At 46.0% G+C, this 23,772-nt stretch overlaps 1 protein-coding gene across 1 annotated transcript in view; it reads right to left on the bottom strand.

Moving 5' to 3' along the window:
* Positions 1-17,696, bottom strand: part of LOC115099917 (deleted in malignant brain tumors 1 protein-like) — a 555,639-nt gene extending 537,943 nt beyond the window's left edge. The window contains exon 1 of the mRNA XM_029617926.1: positions 17,552-17,696. Coding sequence (XP_029473786.1) covers positions 17,552-17,654 — 103 coding nt within the window. The 5' untranslated portion in view covers positions 17,655-17,696. The remainder of the gene's footprint in view (positions 1-17,551) is intronic.
* Between the last annotated feature and the right edge of the window lie 6,076 nt (positions 17,697-23,772).

The raw sequence follows: 23,772 nt of genomic DNA on the forward strand, positions 1-23,772 counted from the left end.
GTATAAGGATAGATGTATATTCCTCTATTGAACATTAATCATTTCTGTAAATCATGTTAAAAATCAAATAAATAAAAAACAAACAAACAATGGTATAATATACATTCATCAGTATCCAAAAAGCAAGGCTACTACCTTTGGCTAACTTACCGGATAATAGTACTTACCAACGAATTTTAATATTGTCCTCTCCTTTGTTATTTGTTATTTGCATAGGGGACAGTTCCTGAAGCTTTTTATGATTAGTAGAGCTTTCTAATGTAGAGATTACTTACCTGATAATCTCGTTTTCCTTAGTGTATGCAGATGGACTCAAAACAAATGGGTATAGTGTGCTCGTGCTAGCAGTTGGAGACGGATCTGACGTCAGCACGGGTACATATACCCGCACAGGAAGTGCAGCAATTCAGTAATCTTCCTTGCAAAAGCTTTATGTGTGACTGACCGATCGATTAAATGAACAGGATTACCCTGACTGATTGATAGTAGCTGGAGACCGCCAGTGTTCTCAACCGGAAGGCGTCGACACCCGGCAGGGTGGATGCCCTATATAAGAAAACATGGCTTACCGTGAGTCGGCGAATCCCCATGTATACCGGTAGCCGGGCGGGATGCTGAGTCCATCTGCATACACTAAGGAAAACGAGATTATCAGGTAAGTAATCTCTACATTTCCTAGCGTGTAGCAGATGGACTCAAAACAAGTGGGATGTACAAAAGCTACTCCCGGTCTGGGCGAAAGGCTGCCCGAGGTCCGTGTAGGATTGCCCTCACAAATTCTGTGTCCTCCCTGGCCTGGACGTCCAGATGGTAGAATCTGGAGAAGGTATGGAGGGAGGACCACGTCGCCGCTGTACATATCTCTGCAGGCGACAACATCCTAGTTTCTGCCCAGGAGGCCGCTTGCACTCTGGTAGAATGAGCCTTGACCTGTAGAGGCGGTGGTTTTCCTGCCTCTATGTAGGCCGCCTTGATAACTTCTTTGATCCAGCGGGCGATGGTTGGCCGTGAGGCCGCTTCCCCTTGCTTCTTCCAGCTGTGAAGGACGAACAGGTGGTCCGTCTTTCGTACTGCTTCTGACATTTCTAAGTATCTGGACAGCATCCTGCCGATGTCGAGATGGCGCAGTATTTGACCTTCTTCCGACTTCTTCAAACCGTCCGTGGTTGGCAAGGATATGGTTTGGTTGAGGTGAAAGTGTGAGACCACTTTGGGTAAGAAGGAAGGAACAGTGCGAAGATGGATAGCCTCTGGAGTGATTCTGAGGAACGGATCACGGCAGGACAGTGCTTGTAGCTCTGAGATGCGGCGTGCTGAACACACGGCCAGCAAGAACACCATCTTCAAGGTTAACAACCGGAGAGACAGGCCTCGAAGGGGCCTGAAGGTGGATCCCGCTAGAAATTCCAACACTAGGTTGAGGTTCCACAGGGGCACTGGCCACTTCAGTGGCGGGCGAATGTGTTTGACTCCTTTCAGTAAACGTGAGACGTCTGGGTGTGTGGCAATGGTGTTGCCATCCCTCCTGGGACCGTAGCAAGACAGCGCTGCCACCTGAACCTTTATGGAGTTGAGGGATAGACCCTTCTGAAGTCCATCTTGCAGGAAATCCAAAATGATAGGGATCTTAGCGGCATGTGGATTGGTGCTGTGAGTGTCGCACCAGGCTTCAAAAACTCTCCAGATCCTTACATATGTTAGTGATGTGGAGAACTTGCGTGCTCGGAGGAGTGTATCTATTAACAGCTCCGAATATCCTCTTTTCTTCAGTCTAGCCCTCTCAATGGCTAGACCGTAAGAGAGAATTGAGCTGGATCCTCGTGGAGGATGGGACCTTGCCTCAGCAGGTCCTTGTGTGGAGGCAGGGGAAATGGATTCCCTGCCAGTAGTCTTCTCATGTCTGCGTACCAGGGTCTTCTTGGCCAGTCCAGGGCCACTAGAAGAACTAGGCCTCTGTGCCACTGAATCTTGTGTATAATGGCGCCCAGCAGGGGCCATGGAGGAAAGGCATATAGCAGGATCCCCTGAGGCCATGGCTGTACCAGGGCATCGATCCCCTGGGATAGAGGGTCCCGCCTGCGGCTGAAATATCTGGGAAGTTGAGCGTTGGACCTGTCCGCTAGTAGGTCCATGCCCGGAGTCCCCCACTGATTCACAATCATCTGGAAAGCTGTGGGCGACAGCTGCCATTCCCCCGGGTTTAGGCTTTCTCTGCTGAGGAAGTCTGCCGTGGTGTTGTCCTTCCCGGCGATGTGGACGGCGGAGATGTCCTGGAGATTTGCTTCCGCCCAAGTCATCAGAGGGGCTATTTCTAGAGATACCTGTCGGCTTCTGGTTCCGCCTTGACGGTTGATGTATGCCACTGTAGTGGCGTTGTCAGACATCACTCTGACCGCTCTGTTTCGGAGTCTGTGGGCAAATCGCAGGCAAGCTAGCCTGACTGCCCTTGCTTCTAGTCGGTTGAGGTTCCATCCCGACTCTTCTCTGTTCCACCGCCCTTGGGCGGCGAGCTCCTCGCAGTGTGCTCCCCATCCGATCAGGCGGGCATCTGTAGTGCGCAGGGCCCAGGTTGGGGAGGACATTCTTGACCCCCGGCTCATGTAGCCGGGCTGCAACCACCACCGTATCTGATTCCGCACTCTGGCTGGTAGGGGTAGGTGTACGGTGTAGTTCTGTGATTGTGGGCTCCACCACGATAGGAGGGCGCATTGTAATGGTCTCATATGAGCCTGTGCCCATGGCACCACCTCCAGAGTGGATGCCATAAGGCCGAGGACCTGTAGGTAATCCCAAGCTGTGGGCCGGGTGGCACTCAGCAGGGCCTGCAGACGATTCCGGAGCTTTGCTTTCCTCTTGGATGTCAGACTGACCTTGTCCTCCTGGGTGTCGAATCGGACTCCTAGGTACTCCAGTGACTGAGAAGGCTGCAGGGAACTCTTGTTCAGGTTTACTACCCATCCTAGGCTTTCCAGAAGAGCTATAACTCTGTTGGTTGCTTGATGGCTCTCCTCCGGTGACTTTGCCCTGATCAGCCAATCGTCCAGGTAGGGATGGACGAGAATTCCTTCCCTCCTGAGTGCCGCCGCCATTACTACTATGACCTTGGTAAAGATCCACGGCACGGTAGCTAACCCAAAGGGTAAAGCTCGGAACTGGAAGTGTTGGCTCAGGACTTTGAAGACTAAATAGCGCTGGTGATCCTGATGGATTGGGATATGCAAGTAGGCTTCCGACAGATCTAGGGAGGTGAGAAACTCCCCTGGCTGTACTGCATTCTGGACAGACCGCAGAGTTTCCATGCGAAAGCTGGGGACCCGTAGGTGTCGGTTGACTGACTTGAGGTCCAGAACGGGACGGAAAGTGCCCTCCTTCTTGGGTACTATGAAATAAATGGAATAATGCCCAGAATTTATCTCCCCTGAGGGCACTGGGATTATGGCTTTCAGGGACAGGAGCCTCCGCAAGGTAACTTCTAGTGCCGCCTTCTTGATGGGTGAACAAGGAGATTCCACGAACTTGTCTGGCGGGAGCCGAAGGAAGTCCAGGTAATACCCTTGTCGGATGATGGCGAGGACCCACTGGTCCGATGTAATCTCGACCCACCTGCGGTAGAAGAGGGTTAGCCTGCCCCCTATGGCTGCTACCCCCGGATGGGTCGGTTGATTGTCATTGTGGGGTATGGCCGGGACCAGAACCCGAGCCAGTTCTCGTCTTGTTGTGCTTAGCCCGAAAGGGCTGGTTCCTGGCCTGAGAACGAGGTGCTTGGTAGCGAGCCCTGTAAGGGTTGAAGCGCTGAGAGTGTTTACCTCTGGATGGCCTAGGAAAGGAACGCTGGCTCCTCCTTGACCTGTCTTCTGGTAGACGGGGTAATGGAGAGGCACCCCATCTATTAGCCAGTTTCTTGAGATCGCTGCCGAACAGTAGGGATCCCTTAAAGGGCATTCTTGTGAGGCGTGTCTTGCAGGAAGAGTCGGCCACCCAATTTCGTAGCCAAAGCTGTCTCCTGGCTGCCAGTGAGGATGACACTCCCTTGGCTGCCGTACGGACTAGGTCGGAGGCTGCGTCAGTGAGGAATGAGAGAGCTGATTCCATGTCTTCTCCCGGGGTGTTGTTCTTAGCCTGTGATAAACAGGAACGCGTCACCACGGTGCAGCAGGTCGCAATTCGTAGGGACATGGCTGCCACCTCAAAGGCTTGTTTCAGTATGGTGTCCATGCGCCGGTCATGTGTATCCTTGAGGGCTGCTCCCCCCCTCCACCGGAATGGTGGTGCGCTTCACAATTGCGCTAACTATGGCGTCTACCTTGGGGCACGCCAGCAGCTCCTTGGACACCGGGTCCAGAGGGTACATGCCAGACAAGGCCCGACCCCCTTTGAATGAGGCCTCCGGCGCATTCCATTCCAGATCGATTAGCTGCTGTGCTGCTTGTAGGAGGGGAAAATGATGAGCCGTTTGGCGCAGGCCCTCTAGCAGGGGGTTCATTTTAGGTTCCCCTGGGGTGTCCTGGCCTGGAATGGCCAGTTCCGATAGGCATTGTGAGACCAGGCCTGGAAGATCCTCTTTCCGAAAGAAGCGTCTCATGGTCCGATATGGCTCGATCTCCGAGGAAAGTTCTCCCTCCTCGGGGGATTCCTCATCTTCCTCGGAGCAATCCGAATCCCCATAAGTGGGGCTGTTGGGTGGCGAGTGGCCGTGCGTAGGTCTCGAGGGTACCGGGGCTGGATCATCCGGAGCGGAAAAACCCATTCGAGGAGCAGACTGCATCTGGACAAAGGCGTGAATCCCTTTGAATAATTCCACCCAGGAAAGCGAAGCCGGATCAGGCCTTAGGGGCACCAGGTCTCTCGGGTTCCCTGGCTGCTCACCGCGGCCTGCTAAGTCCGGAGTATTCCCTGAGGAACCGCTGGGCTGGGACCGGTCCTGGCCTGGAACTCCCATGGCCTCCTCACATTGGGCACATAGTGAGTCTGCTTCCTCGCTCTGTGTGGCTCTGAGGTTGCATGCTGAGCAGAGGCTTAGAGCTCTTATGCCTGATTCTGGAGGTGCTGGCTCTGCGGATGCATGGGCTCTCTTATGCTTCATTTCGTCTGTTATTTCCTCCCAACCGGAGTATGCGCCTTGTAATATGTGTCGCCTAATAATATGCGCTTATCAAGGTGCGCTTAACATCATGCGCCTAGAAACGGGCATCTTATGAACGTGCGCCTATGAATGGGCGTCTTATGAACGGGCGTCTTATGAACGGGCGCCTATGAACAGGCGTCTTATGAACGCGCGCCTATGAACGTGCGCCTACCAACAGGCGTCTATGAACGGGCGCCTATAGGCCTGCGCCTATCGGCGTGCGCTGAACGACGTGCGCCTAACCGCGTGCGCTTAGCAACGTGCGCCTATCCGCGTGCGCTTAGCAACGTGTGCCTATGTGGCGAAGGCGAGCAGGCAGGCAAAATGGCGACCTTCTTGGCGGGCTGCCACGTAGGCAGGTCCCGCTAATCCTCACTTCCTCGGAGACCACAGTAAAGATGTACACCTTACCTTGTCTTCGGCGTTTCCCGGCTGCAACCCGGGAGGTCTCCGGCTGCGGGGGGAGAGGGTGAGTACCTTCACCGCCGCGCTCGAGGAAGTGCACCCGCTGCCTCTAGGCCGCGCCCGAACTCGTCTCGCTCGGGGGCCAAGTCCTCGCCGGGACCGAGACTGCCTATATGTCACACCCGAGCCCTTCTCACTCGAGGGCTAGGTCCCTGCCGCGAGTCGGCCACCGGACCGAGGCTCTTACCTCCGAGGGACCACGGAAGTCAGCTCGGGAAACTCAACTGGGGGAGGGACCGAATGGTATCACCGCAGGAGTGTGGGGCTCGTCTTCAGGTAGGTTTCTTCTTCTGAATTTAGTCGTTAGAATTTGGAAACACGCTCAGCGAGCGTGAGGTAGCTCCAAACTGCTTTGGAGACGGAAATCACTGAATTGCTGCACTTCCTGCGGGGGTATATGTACCCGCGCTGACGTCAGATCCGTCTCCAACTGCTAGCACGAGCACACTATACCCACTTGTTTTGAGTCCATCTGCTACATGCTAGGAAAACAAGTCATTTATCTCTATAGATTTTAAAGTTCCTCTCAAGTACCACTATAACTACCAGAAGGCACAAATATTTTCCTCACTAGTGACTTTACAGAGAAGTATGGGATCTCCCTCAGAAATGAGTCAGGCTGAGGTATATAGTATAGCCCTCAATAGCCACTCAGCTGGGTGAGGGCTATGGGATCTCCCATTAGTCACTCTCCCCTAGATTCATCAAAATGCATTAACAACGCACGGATAACACCCGCGATGAGAAAAAGGGGTGTGTTTAGGGACATTTTAGAATTACCGCACCACATGATAATTTACCGCTTCACATCGGGAGTATCGCATAGTGCAGTAAACTTATTGCATCCCGTGATAGGTCCTATTTTCGCATGAGAGAGAGAGAGAGACTGACTATCTAAAAGGCCTTCTTAGTAGTGAATTATTTATATCTTTATAGGAGGGCCATCTAATAGGTCGAGGTGCGGTGTTGGTGGTGCTTTAGGGTTTAGGAGCCAGCGTCTCATGTAGATTGAAATGTACGAACAGCACAGTATACTTTGGTGAAGATTTGATGTCATTTGGAGTGAGGAAAGTCTCACAAGGAAGTCATCTTTATGAAAGATGAAATGGCCCAGAAATTGCCAAAATACAATTCTAAAGATTTATCGTGAATTGTGTTATGGCCATTTCGGGCATATCGCACAGCCTAATGCCAGGAAAAAAAGGTGAAGTTATTTCCAGCGTTAAAACTGTGTGATATTGCCCCTCATTTTCCTAAATCCCTCCCAAACTCTTCCCTGATCCCACCCCTACCAAAAATTTGCATTCACACTGCGCGCTAGTGTTATTATCACATGCATTAATGCCATAACTCATGTTGATGAATGACCTGATCTGTTGGGTAAAGAGTATAGATTCTACCTAATTATTCACTTACAGGCCGATACAGTACAGTGCACTCCGACGGAGCGCACTGTTAGCCTGCTCTTGGACGCGCGTTTTCCCTTACCCCTTATTCAGTAAGGAGAGGAAAACACGCGTCCAACCCGCGGCACCTAATAGGGCCCTCAACATGCAAATGCATGTTGAGGGCCCTATTAGGTATGCGCGCGGGATACAGTAAGTAAAATGTGCAGCCAAGCCGCACATTTTACTTTCAGAAATTAGTGTCAACCCAAAGGTCGGCGCTAATTTCTTCTGGCACCGGGAAAGTGCACAGAAAAGCAGTAAAAAAAAAAAAAAAGCATGGCGATATTAAGTCGGAGGTCCCAAAGAGTAAAAAAAAAAAATTTTGAATTCGGCCCGCGGCTGTCGGGCCGAAACCGGACGCTCAATTTTGCCGGCATCCAGTTTCCGAGCCCGTGGCTGTCAGCGGGCTCGAGAACCGACGCTGGTAAAATTGAGCGTCGGCTGTCAAATCCGCTGACAGCCGCCGCTCCTGTCAAAAAGGAGGCGCTAGGGACGTGCTAGTGACCCTAGTGCCTCCTTTTGCCCGGATCTACCCCCGGACCTAATTTAAATAATGCATCTCCCGCGGACTTTACTGTATCGGCCTGTTAGCTAGGTGAGGGATATTGGATCTGCATTACTGATAGGTGAAGGATGTGCAATCTCTCTCATAATTGAATTAGCTGCATTGTTTACAGGTCATCATAGCTTTCATTGGATCAAAATAAGAATGAGACATCTGAACAATGGACATACAAGCTTTTGATACTACATTTAGGTAATTCTGACCTGCATAGAACTCTGTTTTCTCCAGAACTAATACAACCCCTAAAACTCTGGATTTCTGAAAATACATTCTCTCTTTGTCTAAAGTCTTTTAGGTGAATTTTTGGCTGAAAATAGGAACTTAATTTAGGGGTCTAAATTTTGGCTAGCTTTATTTGAATAACAGACTCAGGTCAATTTTCAGAGGATTAGGTCCATAACTTTGAGATTTAGTAAATTAAGAAAATAAGAAATTTCCATGCTGGGTCAGACCAAGGGTCCATCTAGCCCAGCATCCTGTTTCCAATAGAGGCCAAACCAGGCCACAAGAACCTGGCAATCACCCAAACACAAAGAAGATCGCATGCTATTGATGCAATTAATAGCAGTGGCTTGGCTATTCCCTAAGTAAACTCTTCCAAGAACTTATCCAAACCTTTTTTGAACCCAGCTACACTAACTGCACTAACCACATCCTCTGGCAACAAATTCCAGAGCTTTATTGTGTGTTGAGTGAAAAAGAATTTTCTCCGATTAGTCTTAAATGTGCTACTTGCTAACTTCATGGAATGTCCCCTAGTCCTTCTATTTTTTGAAAGTGTAAATAACCGATTCACATCTACTCATTCAAGACCTCTCATGATCTTAAAGACCTCTATCGTATCCCCTCTTAGCCGTCTCTTCTCCAAGCTGAACAGCCCTAACCTCTTCAGCCATTCCTCATAGGGGTGCTGTTCCATCCCCTTTATCATTTTGGTTGCCCTTCTCTGTACCTTCTCAATCAAAACTCCCTTGTTGAAAATTTACTAGGACTGAATCCCTAAATGTAGGCTCCTAGGGCCCAATATTCAGTAAGACACAGGTCGATCCAGTATCGTCCGGTCGAAGATTGCCCGTCTGTAACGTGCTCGTGGCGCACAATTCGGGCGCGCAAGGCAATTCAGCGATACAGTCACCAGTTTCGCGCGTCCGTAGCGCTTCTTAAAACAGACGCATGTAAATGAACGAATTAGCTGTATAATGAAGGAATTAGCTATTCCCCTCCGATACCGTAACGCGCGCCCATGTTCTCTCATTAGTAACGCACTGTTTTGCCGCGGCCGTAACGTCTTAGTTTACCGCCTCCCCCTAGTAGGAGTTAGGACTGTGAGTCTCGTAACAAATCCATAGACACCACTTAAGACACTCAAAAACAATAAAACACAATAAAAAAAAAAAGCGATACAGAGATGATCAAGAAAATGTAATGATGTGGGACACATAAAACCTGTCAGAAAAAAAAATAAAAATTTTTAAATACCTGTCGGAGGGCCGCGTGGGTCCAGGCGGCTGGCGGGAGCCGGGTGGTCGCGTGTTAAATCTAGGCCGCGGGCGGGTGGGCGCTTGTTCCAGGCGGCGGTGGCGGCGGGGACGGGTGGACGCGCGTTAGTTCGAGACGGCCGGCGGGTGGTCGCGTGTTAAATCTAGGCCGCGGGCGGGTGGGCGCTTGTTCCAGGCGGCGGTGGCGGCAGGTGGACGTGCGTTAGTTCGAGACGGCCGGCGGGTGGGCGCGCGTTAGTTCGAGACAGCCGGCGGGTGGTCGCGTGTTAAATCTAGGCCGGGTCGCACAGGCTGCCGCCCCCACCGGCAGTGAATGAATGCGCGCCTGTGCGACCCCTGCGATTGGGCGCTCAAGGCAGTCACATGCCGTGACGTCACGGCATGTGACTGCCTTGAGCGCCGAATCGCAGGGGTCGCACAGGCGCGCATTCATTCACTGCCGGTGGGGGCTGCCCCAGCCCCCACCGGCAGTGAATGAATGCGCGCCTGTGCGACCCGGCCTAGATTTAACACGCGACCACCCGCCGACCGCCCGCCGGCCGTCTCGAACTAACACGCGTCCACCCACCCCCCCCCCGCCGCCGCCGCCGCCGCCTGGAACAAGCGCCCACCCGCCCGCGGCCTAGATTTAACACGCGACCACCCGACTCCCGCCGCCCGCCTGGACCCACGCGGCCCTCCGACGGGTATTTAAAATTTTATTTTTTTTTGAACACTCAGGTTTTTACATATTTTTGGTATTTTTTTTTTTCACTTCATGGTGCCTGTCATTTCAAATGTCATTTGAAATGACATTTGAAATGACAGGTACCAGCGCACCCTGGTTACTGTATAGGCGCTGTATTAAGCGCCTATACAGTAAAATGGGTTACGCGGCCATAACCCTTCCCTACCGCTTTAAAGCCGCGGCATGCATTTGCATGCGATTAGAGGAGAGTATCGGGGAGTTAGTGAAGACAACTGTGGGTGCGGGGAGGAAGGGTGCGCCTGACACTACCGCACTGTTTCTACCGCGGCCTTACTGGATCGACCTGACAGTGAGCAGATAAGTTATCTGGTAACAGTGAGCTGGATAACTTTTCCCAGCTATTCAGTGACATACAGATGACATACAGTTTTTGGTCCCAATCGATGAGTCGGTGGAAAAAACTAGTAAATTTGTTAGGGATGTGCAGACAGAAAGTATTTGTTGGATTCGGTATTTGTATTCGTCGGGACCCAAATACGTTGCATTCGGTCAATGGGGGGGGGAAACCCGATCCGTCCATTAGTTGAATTCGGTATTAGTTTCCCATTAAAGTTGTAAAAACAAAAAAAACCTCACCTCAACACTTTAAATTTAATTAACTACAACCCCCCACCCTCCTGACCCCCCCCCCCCCCCCCCCAAGACTTCCCTGGTGGTCCAGCGGGGATCCTGGAGCGATCTCCTGCACTCGCGCCGTCAGCTGCCAGTATTCAAAATGGCGCCGATAGCCTTTGCCCTTACTATGTCACAGGGCCTACCAGTGCCACTGGTCGACCCCAGTCACATGGTAGGAGCACAAGATGGCGCCGGCCATAAAACAGGTATTGACCCAGTTGAGATTAGTTCTGAATGTCGAGAAGACAGATAATTTTCCTTGAAAGGAAAATTTCTCCAAGAAGTAACAACCAGTTAGTGTTGCAGGACAATACCATTCTTCAATTAGCCGCGAGTATTAGAGACCTTGGTATTATTTTAGACCCTGAATTTATTTTAAAGAAACATATTGCCACGAAAGTAAAGGAAGGGTACGCGAAGCTCCCAGTATTACGACGCCTGAAGCCTTTACTTAATCAGAGTGATTTCCGTACTGTGTTGTAGTCCTTACTGTGTGGTAGTTTAGACTACTATAATTCTTTGTTTTTAGGATTACCTGCATCCACTACTAGACCTTTACAAGTTTTACAGAATATAGCAGCTCGCATTCTGACCGGAAAAAAGCCTATGTGAACCATCAATTTCTCACACCACAGAAACTACTTGTGCTGGTTGTACGTTTTGCACTCTAAAATCATCCCAGACCACAATTTGCACTGCAACAGGACGTACCATGCAGTTACCCCAATCATCGTGTAGAACATCACATGTTGTCTATGCCATATTCTGCCCTTGTCCTTTAATCTATGTGGGCATGACAAAGCGCCCCATCCGTACTCGCTTAACAGAACATAAGTGCTGTTTAAAAACGGGAAGAATCGAGGAGCCACTGGTCACACACTTTTTGGAACATAAACATGTGTTCATAGAGATTAAATGGACAGTCTTGGAAATTATACCTCAACATAGGAGGCGAGGTGACAGAGTACAGCGTCTTCGCCAATGCGAGCAACGATGGATTTACACATTAAATACAGTGCATCCTCATGGACTCAATAAAGAAATTGAGTGGGTCCATTTTATGTAAACGTCATCTCCACAGCTGAATTGTACTGATTTTACACACAGCTGAATTGGACTGATTTCATACAGCTGAAAAATCATTTAAATTCAGTGAACTTCTCGCGGCAACTTTGCTCAGACGCCGGTAAGAGGAAATGGCGGCAAGGTTGGGTGAGTTTACTGTTGCTTCTATTCAGCACCCCCAAGGTATGTGCCAAATAATTTTATATTAATATAATGTGCTCCATTAAGTAACTACAAGTTGTTTGTCCTTCGCAGAAAATTAATAGCCAAGCAAGTAATCTGAGTAAAACGGGGCAATCCGTAAAAAACTGAAGCAAAGTGTGTTTCAGTCCCTGATGCAGCGATGCGAAATGCGCGTCGGACTGATTTGTAATTTTGACATTTCGAGTCACTTCAAGGAAGATTTAACCCCGACACAGAATTTTATGAAAAATGCAAAAAACCTAAAAAATACAAGTAGTAGAATAAAGGACTAGAGCCAATGATTAAATGTGACCTGAAGTGGCAAGACCTCAAAGCAAAAAACGCTGGTATGCCTGCAGGTGTTATGATGGCTCTGTAAGTAAATAGCACATTAAGCAAATCATATTTACATGACGTCTTTTTAGAGAAGACTTCAATTACCCCAATATTGACTGGGTAAATGTATCATCGGGACACGCTACAGAGATAAAGTTCCTGGATGGAATAAATGATAGCTTTATGGAGCAATTGGTTCAGGAACTGAAGAGAGAGGGAGCAATTTTAGATCTAATTCTCAGTGGAGCACAGGATTTGATGAGAGAGGTAACGGTGGTGGGGCCGCTTGGCAATAGTGATCATAATATGATCAAATTTAAATTAACGACTGGAAGGGGACAGTGAGCAAATCCACGGCACTCGTCCTAAACTTTCAAAAGGGAAACTTTGATAAAATGAGAAAAATAGAAAAAAACTGAAAGGAGCAGCTACAAAAGTAAAAAGTGTGCAAGAGGCGTGGTCATTGTTAAAAAATACCATCCTAGAAGCACAATCCAGATGTATTCCACACATTAAGAAAGGTGGAAAGCAGGGAAAACGATTACCGGCATGGTTAAAAGGGGAGGTGAAAGAAGCTATTTTAGCCAAAAGATCTTCATTCAAAAATTGGAAGAAGGATCCAACAGAAGAAAATAGGAAAATGCGTAAATGTTGGTAAGTTAAATGTAAGACATTGATAAGACAAGCTAAGAGAGAATTTGAAAAGAAGTTGTCCATAGAGGCAAAACCTCACAGTAAAAACTTTTTAAAATATATCCAAAGCAGAAAGCCTGTGAGGGAGTCAGTTGGACCGTTAGATGATCGAAGGGTTAAAGGGGCACTTAGAGAAGATAAGGCCATCGCGGAAAGATTAGATGATTTCTTTTCTTCAGTGTTTACTGAAGAGGATGTTTGGGAGATACCCGTACTGGAGAAGGTTTTCATGGGTAATGATTGAGATGGACTGAACCAAATCACGGTGAACCTAGAAGATGTGGTAGGCCTGATTGACAAACTGAAGAGTAGTAAATCACCTGGACCGGATGGTATACACCCCATAGTTCTGATGGAACTAAAAAATGAAATTTCAGACCTATTAGTAAAAATTTGTAACTTATCATTAAAATCATCCATTGTACCTGAAGACTGGAGGATAGCAAATGTAACCCCAATATTTAAAAAGGGCTCCAGGGGCGATCCGGGAAACTACAGACCGGTTAGCCTGACTTCAGTGCCAGGAAAAATAGTGGAAAGTGTTCTAAACATCAAAATCACAGAACATATAGAAAGACATGGTTTAATGGAACAAAGTCAGCATGGCTTTACCCAGGGCAAGTCTTGCCTCACAAATCTGCTTCACTTTTTTGAAGGAGTTAATAAACATGTGGATAAAGGTGAACCGGTAGATATAGTATACTTGGATTTTCAGAAGGCGTTTGACAAAGTTCCTCATGAGAGGCTTCTAGGAAAAGTAAAAAGTCATGGGATAGGTGGCGATGTCCTTTCGTGGATTGCAAACTGGCTAAAAGACAGGAAACAGAGAGTAGGATTAAATGGGCAATTTTCTCAGTGGAAGGGAGTGGACAGTGGAGTGCCTCAGGGATCTGTATTGGGACCCTTACTGTTCAATATATTTATAAATGATCTGGAAAGAAATACGACGAGTGAGATAATCAAATTTGCAGATGACACAAAATTGTTCAGAGTAGTTAAATCACAAGCAGATTGTGATAAATTGCAGGAAGACCTTGTGAGACTGGAAAATTGGGCATCCAAATGGCAGATGAAATTTAATGTGGATAAGTGCAAGGTGATGCATATAGGGAAAAATAACCCATGCTATAATTACACGATGTTGGGTTCCATATTAGGTGCTACAACCCAAGAAAGAGATCTAAGTGTCATAGTGGATAACACATTGAAATCGTCGGTTCAGTGTGCTGCAGCAGTCAAAAAAGCAAACAGAATGTTGGGAATTATTAGAAAAGGAATGATGAATAAAACGGAAAATGTCATAATGCCTCTGTATCGCTCCATGGTGAGACCGCACCTTGAATACTGTGTACAATTCTGGTCGCCGCATCTCAAAAAAGATATAATTGCGATGGAGAAGGTACAGAGAAGGGCTACCAAAATGATAAGGGGAATGGAACAACTCCCCTATGAGGAAAGACTAAAGAGGTTAGGACTTTTCAGCTTGGAGAAGAGACGACTGACGGGGGATATGATAGAGGTGTTTAAAATCATGAGAGGTCTAGAACGGGTAGATGTGAATCGGTTATTTACTCTTTCGGATAGTAGAAAGACTAGGGGACACTCCATGAAGTTAGCATGGGGCACATTTAAAACTAATCGGAGAAAGTTGTTTTTTACTCAACGCACAATTAAACTCTGGAATTTGTTGCCAGAGAATGTGGTTCGTGCAGTTAGTATAGCTGTGTTTAAAAAAGGATTGGATAAGTTCTTGGAGGAGAAGTCCATTACCTGCTATTAAGTTCACTTAGAGAATAGCCACTGCCATTAGCAATGGTTACATGGAATAGACTTAGTTTTTGGGTACTTGCCAGGTTCTTATGGCCTGGATTGGCCACTGTTGGAAGCAGGATGCTGGGCTTGATGGACCCTTGGTCTGACCCAGTATGGCATTTTCTTATGTTCTTATGTTCTTATATCAGTATAATCTGCCTTGACTCTGGTAAGATGGACCAGATGTACAAATAAATCCCTTTCCTCATTTGTGCGTAGCCAAAAATAGCTGTTTGAAATCCTTTAGTACAACTCTCACAACAGATCTCCCCCATGAAGAGTTCATGATGTTATTAGATGAGGACTCACCAAGTGGAGAGCTCTGACTTTTCCTGAGATTTACACTCGAGCTGTTGAGTTTTACAACTAAAAGGGGTTTCTCATGGCTGTTCTACTGTGACATTATTTTCTCTTCAGCAGCTGATAGAACTGGTGCTGCTGTATCCATGGATAACATTGAGTCTTTATTGCACTACAGATTTTATGTGTGTTATATGAAAATAAACTAATACATTTTCAAAAGAGGCCAATTTAGGGGCCTAACTCAAAATTAGGCACCTAAACCCTTTGAACATTTTCTCTCTCGTATTCTTCTGTTTTAAAATTATTTAAAGATACAGTGCTCTCTTAATTTTGTGAATCTTTTCCAGTAAGACCTTTTTCAACTGTTTATGCTGTCATCAGATTTTACAGGAGAAGCAAATTGTGCCGGCAACAATCAGCAAACCATGCATTCATCTCTGGGATATAACGACCTCCATTATTTCTGTGCCAGGACACTACACACCAGCTTCGGAAAGGAAGAAAAATGTTTCTTTTTTACTTTATATTACATTAGGCTAAGCATGAATTATTGTCATTCATATGTGATGACTTTAAATGTTTGGAATTTCAAACAGATACTTTACAGTTCTGAAGGTTGCCTGTGTCATGAAAAGAGAACTGCCTGTACGTGCTTTTGCTGCTTTGTCTGGGTGCAGTTCATTATGTAGCAGCAAACTATAACAGGAGTCGTATCCTCCTTATCTTTTGCATAGGGTTCAGAAAAGAGCTCATGCCGCTGTAGTCCCAGGTCTGATGTTGGATATCAGAAGTGGTCAGATGAATACTATTGAGGGAGATAACACACTCTTTGAGAGCTTCTGTATTTGTAGTTGAGAATGGCTAGAGCACAAAAATGTATGCGAGCAGTACACGATGGGGGGGTTGGAGGTGGTGACATACAGTACTATTGTGCTTCAAAACGTATTGAGATCTTGAGGTGATCATATCCGATGACCTCAAGGTTATAAAACTGTGTGACAAGGCAGTGGCAATAACCAGAGGAAAGCTAAGATTATAAACACACTGATGCAACATCAGGTGCATAAAAAACGTGCATCCAAAGTAGACACACATTTTTTGAACGCGCGCACATCCACCTCTTCTGGATGCTTATTGCAAAACACAAATGAGCTGCTACACTAAATGGGACGTGCAATGGATAATTTGTGTGTCCCTAGCACTCTGCATCGGGTGCCCAGGAGAAGTGGCTATGCGTCCACAACAGCCTGACCAAAGCTCTCCCCCCACCCCCCGGCAGGGCTATTCCTGATTGGTCCTTTTCACTGACAAGTCTCAGTGAAAGAACCAATCCCTTCAGGACAGCCTTCTGAAAGGGGATTGGTCCTTTCACTGGCATGTGACAGTTAATGGATCAATCGGCAGTGACACTCAATTTATGAGGGTCCATTTTATACTACAGCAACTAATCTACTGGCACAATATACATGCAGAATGTACATGGCCCTGAGTATGTATATTGTGGGTGTATATTGTGTACCCCCAATTTATTTTTTTTTTACATCAAGACTTTTTTGCATGGTACTGCAGATAAGCAGTTTTTTTTCTTTGTAAGTTGAGCCCTTGGTGCACAGTAAGCCTTTATTCCTGCTCAGGATAGGAGTAAAATTTGACGGGTTAAAAAGTGCACCTAGAGTGCACGGGGATTTTTTACATTGCGGGGTAATAGCCAATAGCCTCATCCTCATGGTTACATGTGATAAGCGCTATTAGCTATGTGCATTTTGGATGTGCTGATTCCCTTATTGCATCGGGGTTATGGATGCACATCCAAAATGTGTCTCCAAGCACTCGTTAACTTGTGCAGTAGGCTCAGCACACGATATTGCATCAGCCTGAAAGAGAGGTGCTGCCAATAGAAGAAAAGTGATAGTGCCTCTGAAATACTATTTCCAGTTCTAGAGACTGCACCTCATAGGAACAGAGAGGAGGCAGTCCAGAGGAGGGCTACAAAAAATGGTGCAGCATCTCCATCATAAGCCCAAAGAAAAAAGACTGAAGGAACTAAACATGTGATCTGCTTTAAGGACCAAGGAAAGGCAGAACATCAAATGATAATAAATGTATACTGTACAGGAGAAAGAAGAATTATGATGGAGCCATTCAAATACCTCACAAGCTATACATAATACATAGGAAGCAGGTAATTTTTAATAGAAAGGAAGTTATAGAACCAGAGATCATAATATGAAGCTCAAAGGAGGTAGAATCAGGAGTAATCTTAGAAATATTTCTTCACAGAAAGGATAATGAATGCACTCAACAGCCTCCCAGTAAAGGTAGTGGAGACAAAAAACGGTGACTGAATTCAAGAAAACCTGGGATAAACATACAAGATCCTTAGCTGTGAGGAAGTGAAGATAAAGCCAGAGTTCAATCGTCGTCTATAGTGCTGCAACAAGAAAGTAAACTGGACAGACTAAATAGGCCCTTATAGTCCTTATCTGCCATCATATTCTGTTTCTATGTTACACACTGTGCCATATCTAAAATCTCTATCCCACATATTGTATTAATTAACCAGGGTCTGCTCCACCCATGTGTCTCTCCCTGCCAGTATGGGTCTGCATTTTTGCTTCTCAGATTCTCTTTTATAGTTCGCCCCTTCTCTCCTAATAAAAACAGTGACAGAAAAGCAGCGTCTGTGGTACTTACTGCACAGATAGCCCAACACAGCCTTGTCCATGGGGTCATTCCGCAGTGCAAACATTGTTTCTTCACGTTGTGAGAGGAGCACTGTTGCTTGTCCACATCTCATCTGCAAAATATTCACCAGGGGAGGTACTGACCTACTGCCTCTCTCTCAGTTATTGCTGCAACAGTTATTTTGGCTTTAAAACTTGGCTCCCAACAGAACTGTCCTCATTTTAAAGTGATATAAACATGTTTTCCAGTTTAAGACAAAATTATGCTTTTACTTTTTCACAACTATTTTATTTATTATTCATTTTTTATCTGCCTTTCACTCTAGAGTAAATCTCAAAGTAACTTACAATCCAATCCTTACATAAAAACAAGACAATCAATAAAACAGTGAAATACAACAAAATCCTTCATCAAGAACCGAGCAACAACAGATGAGCCCAATAAATCCTCCTTCTAAAAGACCTGTTCTTCTTCCATGAAGGCTGGATCAAGAACCCATACAAAATAAGTTTCTGCATTTACTATGCAGCAGGAACTGATAAAGAACAGCATCCCATATAACTACCATGGTGGTTCCCAAATCTAGTCCATGAGATTTTCAAACAGGCCAAGGTGTTAAAGTCTATGATAGCATGGGGTGACCTTTTGTTTCAGGGAGACTGCCAGGACAGAACAATCAGTCTGGACTCCAACCTCTCTCATACAAAAATACTTTTAATCATTTACAGAAAAACAGCATAAGAGTGCTTATTCTCGGCAGTTTCTATCACAAATGTTAGGGTTTAGCATAGTGCCTGGTGCTTCCCCCTCCTCCCGTCCTGGGATTCTCTGTTCTCCCTGGACCTGAGCTTTCCTTTCATTCCCTCCTCAGGATAACACCCTGTGACCTGAATTCCCACACTGGCTAGTTTTTAAGTGGGACCAAGTTAGATGGCTTGTGTCTGTATTTTAAGATGTTCTGGGAATTTGTCTTACATACAGCTTCGTATACCCTCCCCCTCAGTTCAACCTTCTTTGGTTGAGCCTCTGCCCCTATCAGGGATATATGCTGGAAAAGGAAATCAGCTTTCCTGTTTTCCTTTACTGCCTTACGTTGAACTTGGTAGATGAAGAGTTGGAGAAATAAAAGCCACCACATTACCCAGCTGGTTGACTCCTTATTTCTGGAAATCCATTCCAGTGGTTGGTGATTCATGAATTTGTGCTCTGGCAAATAGTACAGCCCATTTTACTGCCAATGCCTTCTTTATTACAGACTAGAAACTGCTCCTTGGGCAGAAGCTTTCTATTAATGAATGCGACTGGCTTTCCTAGCCTCTCTTTTCTTGAGTCAAGCCTGCTCCCAAGCCCACCTCTGATGCAGTTATCTGGATGATGAGCAGCTGTTTAAAATCAGGGCTCATTAAAACTGGCTCTGAACAGAGGGCCTTTTTCAACCCCTGGAAGACCTCTTCAGACTTCACAGATCAACTGACCTTTTCTGGGTTGTGACATGGTCAAACATTTTTTTTACTGAAATTTAAATTAGGTACAGTATTCTGTATAACCTGAATTTTATGTGGAAGACTAGATGAAAGACTATGGAACAAGGAATTGCAATAATCTAATCTATTTAAGATCAGTGAGTATGTGAGGGATTTTAAATGATATGTTTCAAGAAAAGGTTTAATTCTACAAATAAATCTCAGAAAATAAAAGGACCATTGTACTAAATGTGAAACCTGAGAAGCAAAGCTGAATAGAGGAAGGGCAAAACTGGACCTGGTGCTTATCAATGAGGACAGTATTTCTGATGTTGTACTTGATAATAATCTGGGATCCGGTGGTTACCTGACTGTGTGGTTCAATATTAGAGCACAAGAGATGAGATAAAGGTTCATTCAAAGGCAACGGGTCCTACACTTCAGGAAAACTAATCTTGTTAAAATGGGAGAGTACGTCAAGGAGTTGTTAGCTGGTTGGGAAAATCTAGGGGATTTAGAAGAGCAGTGGGAAAAGTAAAAGAAGATACTGTTTATTTATTTATTATTTTTATATACCGACATTCAATCTCAGTTGAGATATCACACCGGTTTACATTCAGGTACTGTAGGTATTTCTCTATCCCCAGAGGGCTTACAATCTAAGTTTTTATAAGGGCAACTAACCTGGCTGTTAGGAAATAAATAAAGGAAAGAGGAAAAAGACTGCTATGGTTTTCTAAAGAAGAAGATGCAAAGGTAAGGGAGAAAAGATTAGCATTGATAAGCTACAAAAGATCACAGAACGTGAAAAACAGGCAACAATATCTGGAAAAGCTAAGAGAAGTTGGGAAACTAGACAGGAATGTAAAAATTCAAATGGAAGAAAAAAGAGCAAATACATTAACACAGGGGACAAGTGCAAAAGTGGCAACAAATTCCAGAACTTAATTGTGCGTTGAGTGAAAAAGAATTTTCTCCGATTAGTCTTAAATGTGCTACTTGTTAACTTCATGGAATGCTCCCTAGTCCTTCTATTATCTGAAAGAGTAAATAATCCATTCACATCTACTCATTCAAGACCTCTCATGATCTTAAAGACCTCTATCATATCCCCCCTCAGCAGTCTCTTCTCCAAGCTGAACAGTGCTAATCTCTTCAGCCTTTCCTCATATGGGAGCTGTTCCTTCCCCTTTATCATTTTGGTTGCCCTTCTCTGTACCTTCTCCATCACAACTATATATTTTTTGACATGGGGCGAACAGAATTTTACACAGTATTCAAGGTGCGGTCTTCATGGAGCCCACTGGAGCGTCATCTATACAAGCCCTCATTCCCCGCAGATTGAGCCCTTGGGTACCGGGGCCAGCAGGATTTAGGCAGGGGTCTCTCAAGGTGTGGAACCAGAGGAAGAGGCTGAAGTGGCGTCAGGCAGGCAGAAGTTGAGGTGGGCGGCAGACAGACGGAACCAGAAACAGGCCAAAGGTCAGGATGGGCAGCAAGCAGGGTGAAGACAGAGAAGCAGGCTGGAGGTCAAGGCAGGCGGAGGTCACTCAGTAGGAATACCAGGCAGAGGTCAGAACCAGGATGACAGTCCGGAAGGTCGAGGAGCAGGGAGGCAGGCATGGAAATCAAGGAGCAGACAGGAACACTGGAACAGGAATCAAGACAGGAACGCTGGAACAGGAATCGAAGCAGGAATGCTGGAACAGGAATCCAAGCAGAAACACTGGATACGAAATCTAACAGCGCAGGACCCATTGCTGAGGCGAAGTGGAAGAGGCAGGACCTGGTATAAATATGTCACAGGGGCTACCGCCGCCATTGGTTGACCCCAGTGACATAGTGAGGGCAAAGGGCCATCAGTGCCATTTTGACTACTGGCAGCCGACAGCCCAAGTTCAGGAGATCGCTCCTGAACCCCCGCTGGACCACCAGGGACTTTTGGCAGGTCTTGGGGGGGGGGGGGGGGGTCAGGAGAGTAGGGGGTTGTAGTAAATTAATTTGGTAGGTCTTGTATGGCTCTCACGGAATTACATTTTAAAATATGTGGCGTTCATGGCTCTCTCAGCCAAAAAGGTTCCCGACCCCTATTGTCTTGTGCTGAATACAATATTGATATTGTAATTGCTGTGTCTTTAAACAAAGTCATATAAAAAAAAGATGAAAGAAAACTGGACACAGCACTGGTAAGGCTGAGATGAGTTTGAGTTACACTCAGCATATGAAAAGTTCTATCAGTAAGAAATTATTTAAATCAGTCAAAAGCAGTACCACATATGTCAATATCAGGTAGCCTTGACAACAGTATTGATGGTCAATAGTACTGCTTTTCAAAGTCAACCTGTGTTCTGTTGACCAGTACTTTCCATTTCCTGAGTCTACTAGGGCTTGAGAAGGAGAGACATCCAGTTCCATTGGAACCATTAAAAGTAGTAAACTCTGAGCATGGAGTGTCCATAAATTTGCAAATGCATGGGTTCATCTGGTTGGTGTCCATCGGTTCATTTTCCATCCAATAACACTCTTTGACAAAGTGTACTCTTTCCCACAGCTGAAGCAGGATAGTGAGCCAGGATCCTAGTCCAGTGCAGGGAACCAGACTGGTCCTTCTTTGAGGTTTGCAGCATCCTGGGATCAATTGTGTTGGTCTCTCTTGTAGCCCAAGGTGTTTTCACATTGTCCGGGCTTGGTAGGTGTCAACCACTTTGAAGGGGTCTCCAGGATGAGCTTTGGGAGTTGGCATACCCACTGCTATATAGGCAGGTCCAAGCCTTCCAAAAAATGCTCCAGGACGACCAGTTTGGTCACTTCTATGCTGGTCTTCCCTTCAGTCTGTAGCCACTTCCAACCTATATCTTTTAGCTGGTAGAAGAGACTTCATAGACTTTCTCTGGGCTAGAGGATTCCCCTCCAGAACTGCTGTGGTACACTTCTGGGTACACCCAACATGTTCAAGGATGCCAGCTTTAACCTCAGTGTAGATGGCTCTTCCATCTGGATTTGTGGCCTGGAAGAATTCTTTCAGTGCATCCCTGACCCTCTTAGGATTCACCTCCTCTTTTGATAAAGAGACTAATTTCTTTGGGAGTTTTACCCTGGATGAGGACCTGGTCCTTCCTAGAGAAGAGACATGCCACATATCCAAAGGCCAGGAGCACAAAGATCTGCTGTACCCCTTTCACTGCCTTAGAGGAAAGTTGTGAACTTTGATAGTGTTTGCCGTTTTTACCCTTAAGTTTTTTCACCACCATAATGGGAGCGTGAGAGAAATATAAAATCCTCAAAAAACTTCAAAAGATGTTGATGGTACTGTTACAACTTTTATTTATGAAGACCTACATTTCAAGAATTCAAAGGTAAAATTGTTAAAACCCCTGACACAGACACCATGTTTCGCCAACAAAGGCTGCGTCAGGAGGAACTGTACAAGAAGCAAGCTCAGAATCACTTCAGTATCAAGGACTAATCTTAAGCCACAGTTTGCTTTAAACATTCCCCTCTACCAGATCTCTGTAAGAACTCCGCTTAAGATTAATCCTTGATAAAAGTTGTAACAGTGCCTTCAACATGTTTTGAAGATTTTTGAGGACTTTATATTTCTCTCATACTCTCATTATTAGAATTAGAGTTGAAAAAGCAAGCCAGGGTAGTGGAACCAGAGAACCCACTCCCTGAAATCCAGGCTGCTTTGACGCTCCCATTATTAGAATTATGCTTCTTTGTGCATGTATGTTTTGCTGATTTGGTTTTGGCAATTGCTCTTTTAACTGTCATATCTCTTCCTTTAATTGAGAAACTTCAAGCTCACTCTCCTTTAATTTCTAGCTTCAGTGTCTCCACCAGCTGGTTCAGTTTTTTCCCTGCTCCTCAGCTCTATTACAGGAAAACTTCTCTGCATCTAGACTTTTTTTTGTAATTCTGCCACCTGGGTTTGCAGATCTTGTACCTTTTTAAGAGCACTGTTCTTCTGTAGTTTCTTCAGCTCCTCTGGCTCTTATCACTTTGAGCTCTTCAGTAAGCTGAATGACCCTCTCTTTTAGCTCTGTTTGGGCTCTTTTGCTCTCCTGAAGTTTTGCTTAAATCTCCTGCATCTTTCCTTCAGTTTTCTCCATCACTATTCCAAAGACTTCCTTATGCTGGTTAGTGAAATCTCTCAGAAACTGTGTTACCTGCTCCCGCTGTTTCCTTTCAGATTGCAACTGCTCAGAGCCTCCTTCAGTAGAAACGCTAGCCTTACTTTTTCCCATAAGGTCTCTGCCAATTGATTGAGGAGGTCCTTTTTCCCAGGAACCCTGCCCTTAAATGTTCTTTTCTCTAACTTCCCTGTGTAATTATCCCTAGGTTCAAAACCTATGGGGTCCTATTCTGTCAGGTCACTCTGTTTCCTTCCATACACCCAGATTACTTTTTGTAGCCTCGCTACTTTCTGGTGCAAATATCTCAGCGACTCCTTTCCCCAGTCCACTTCCTATACAGTATTTCCAGTTAGTCCTTAGGACACGGCCCCCTTTCATGTGCTCTCATACTGCAAGTTAGACAAGGAAGACAACCCTCAACAATTTCACCTCCAAACTGTTCAGTCGAATCCCCATGAATGACACTTTCAACACAGCACTTCCCAAGCCCCCATGTTCATGCTTTTGCACGTGCATAAGGACAGGTTCCTGTGGCATGATCCACTGAACCCCACAGCGAACACTCCACCCCAATGCCAACATGGTTTTCCATCAGCATACCTCGATTTTGCAATGCCACCTGTTTACATTC

This window comes from Rhinatrema bivittatum, chromosome 10 (assembly GCF_901001135.1).
Source record: "Rhinatrema bivittatum chromosome 10, aRhiBiv1.1, whole genome shotgun sequence".
NCBI lineage: Eukaryota > Metazoa > Chordata > Amphibia > Gymnophiona > Rhinatrematidae > Rhinatrema > Rhinatrema bivittatum.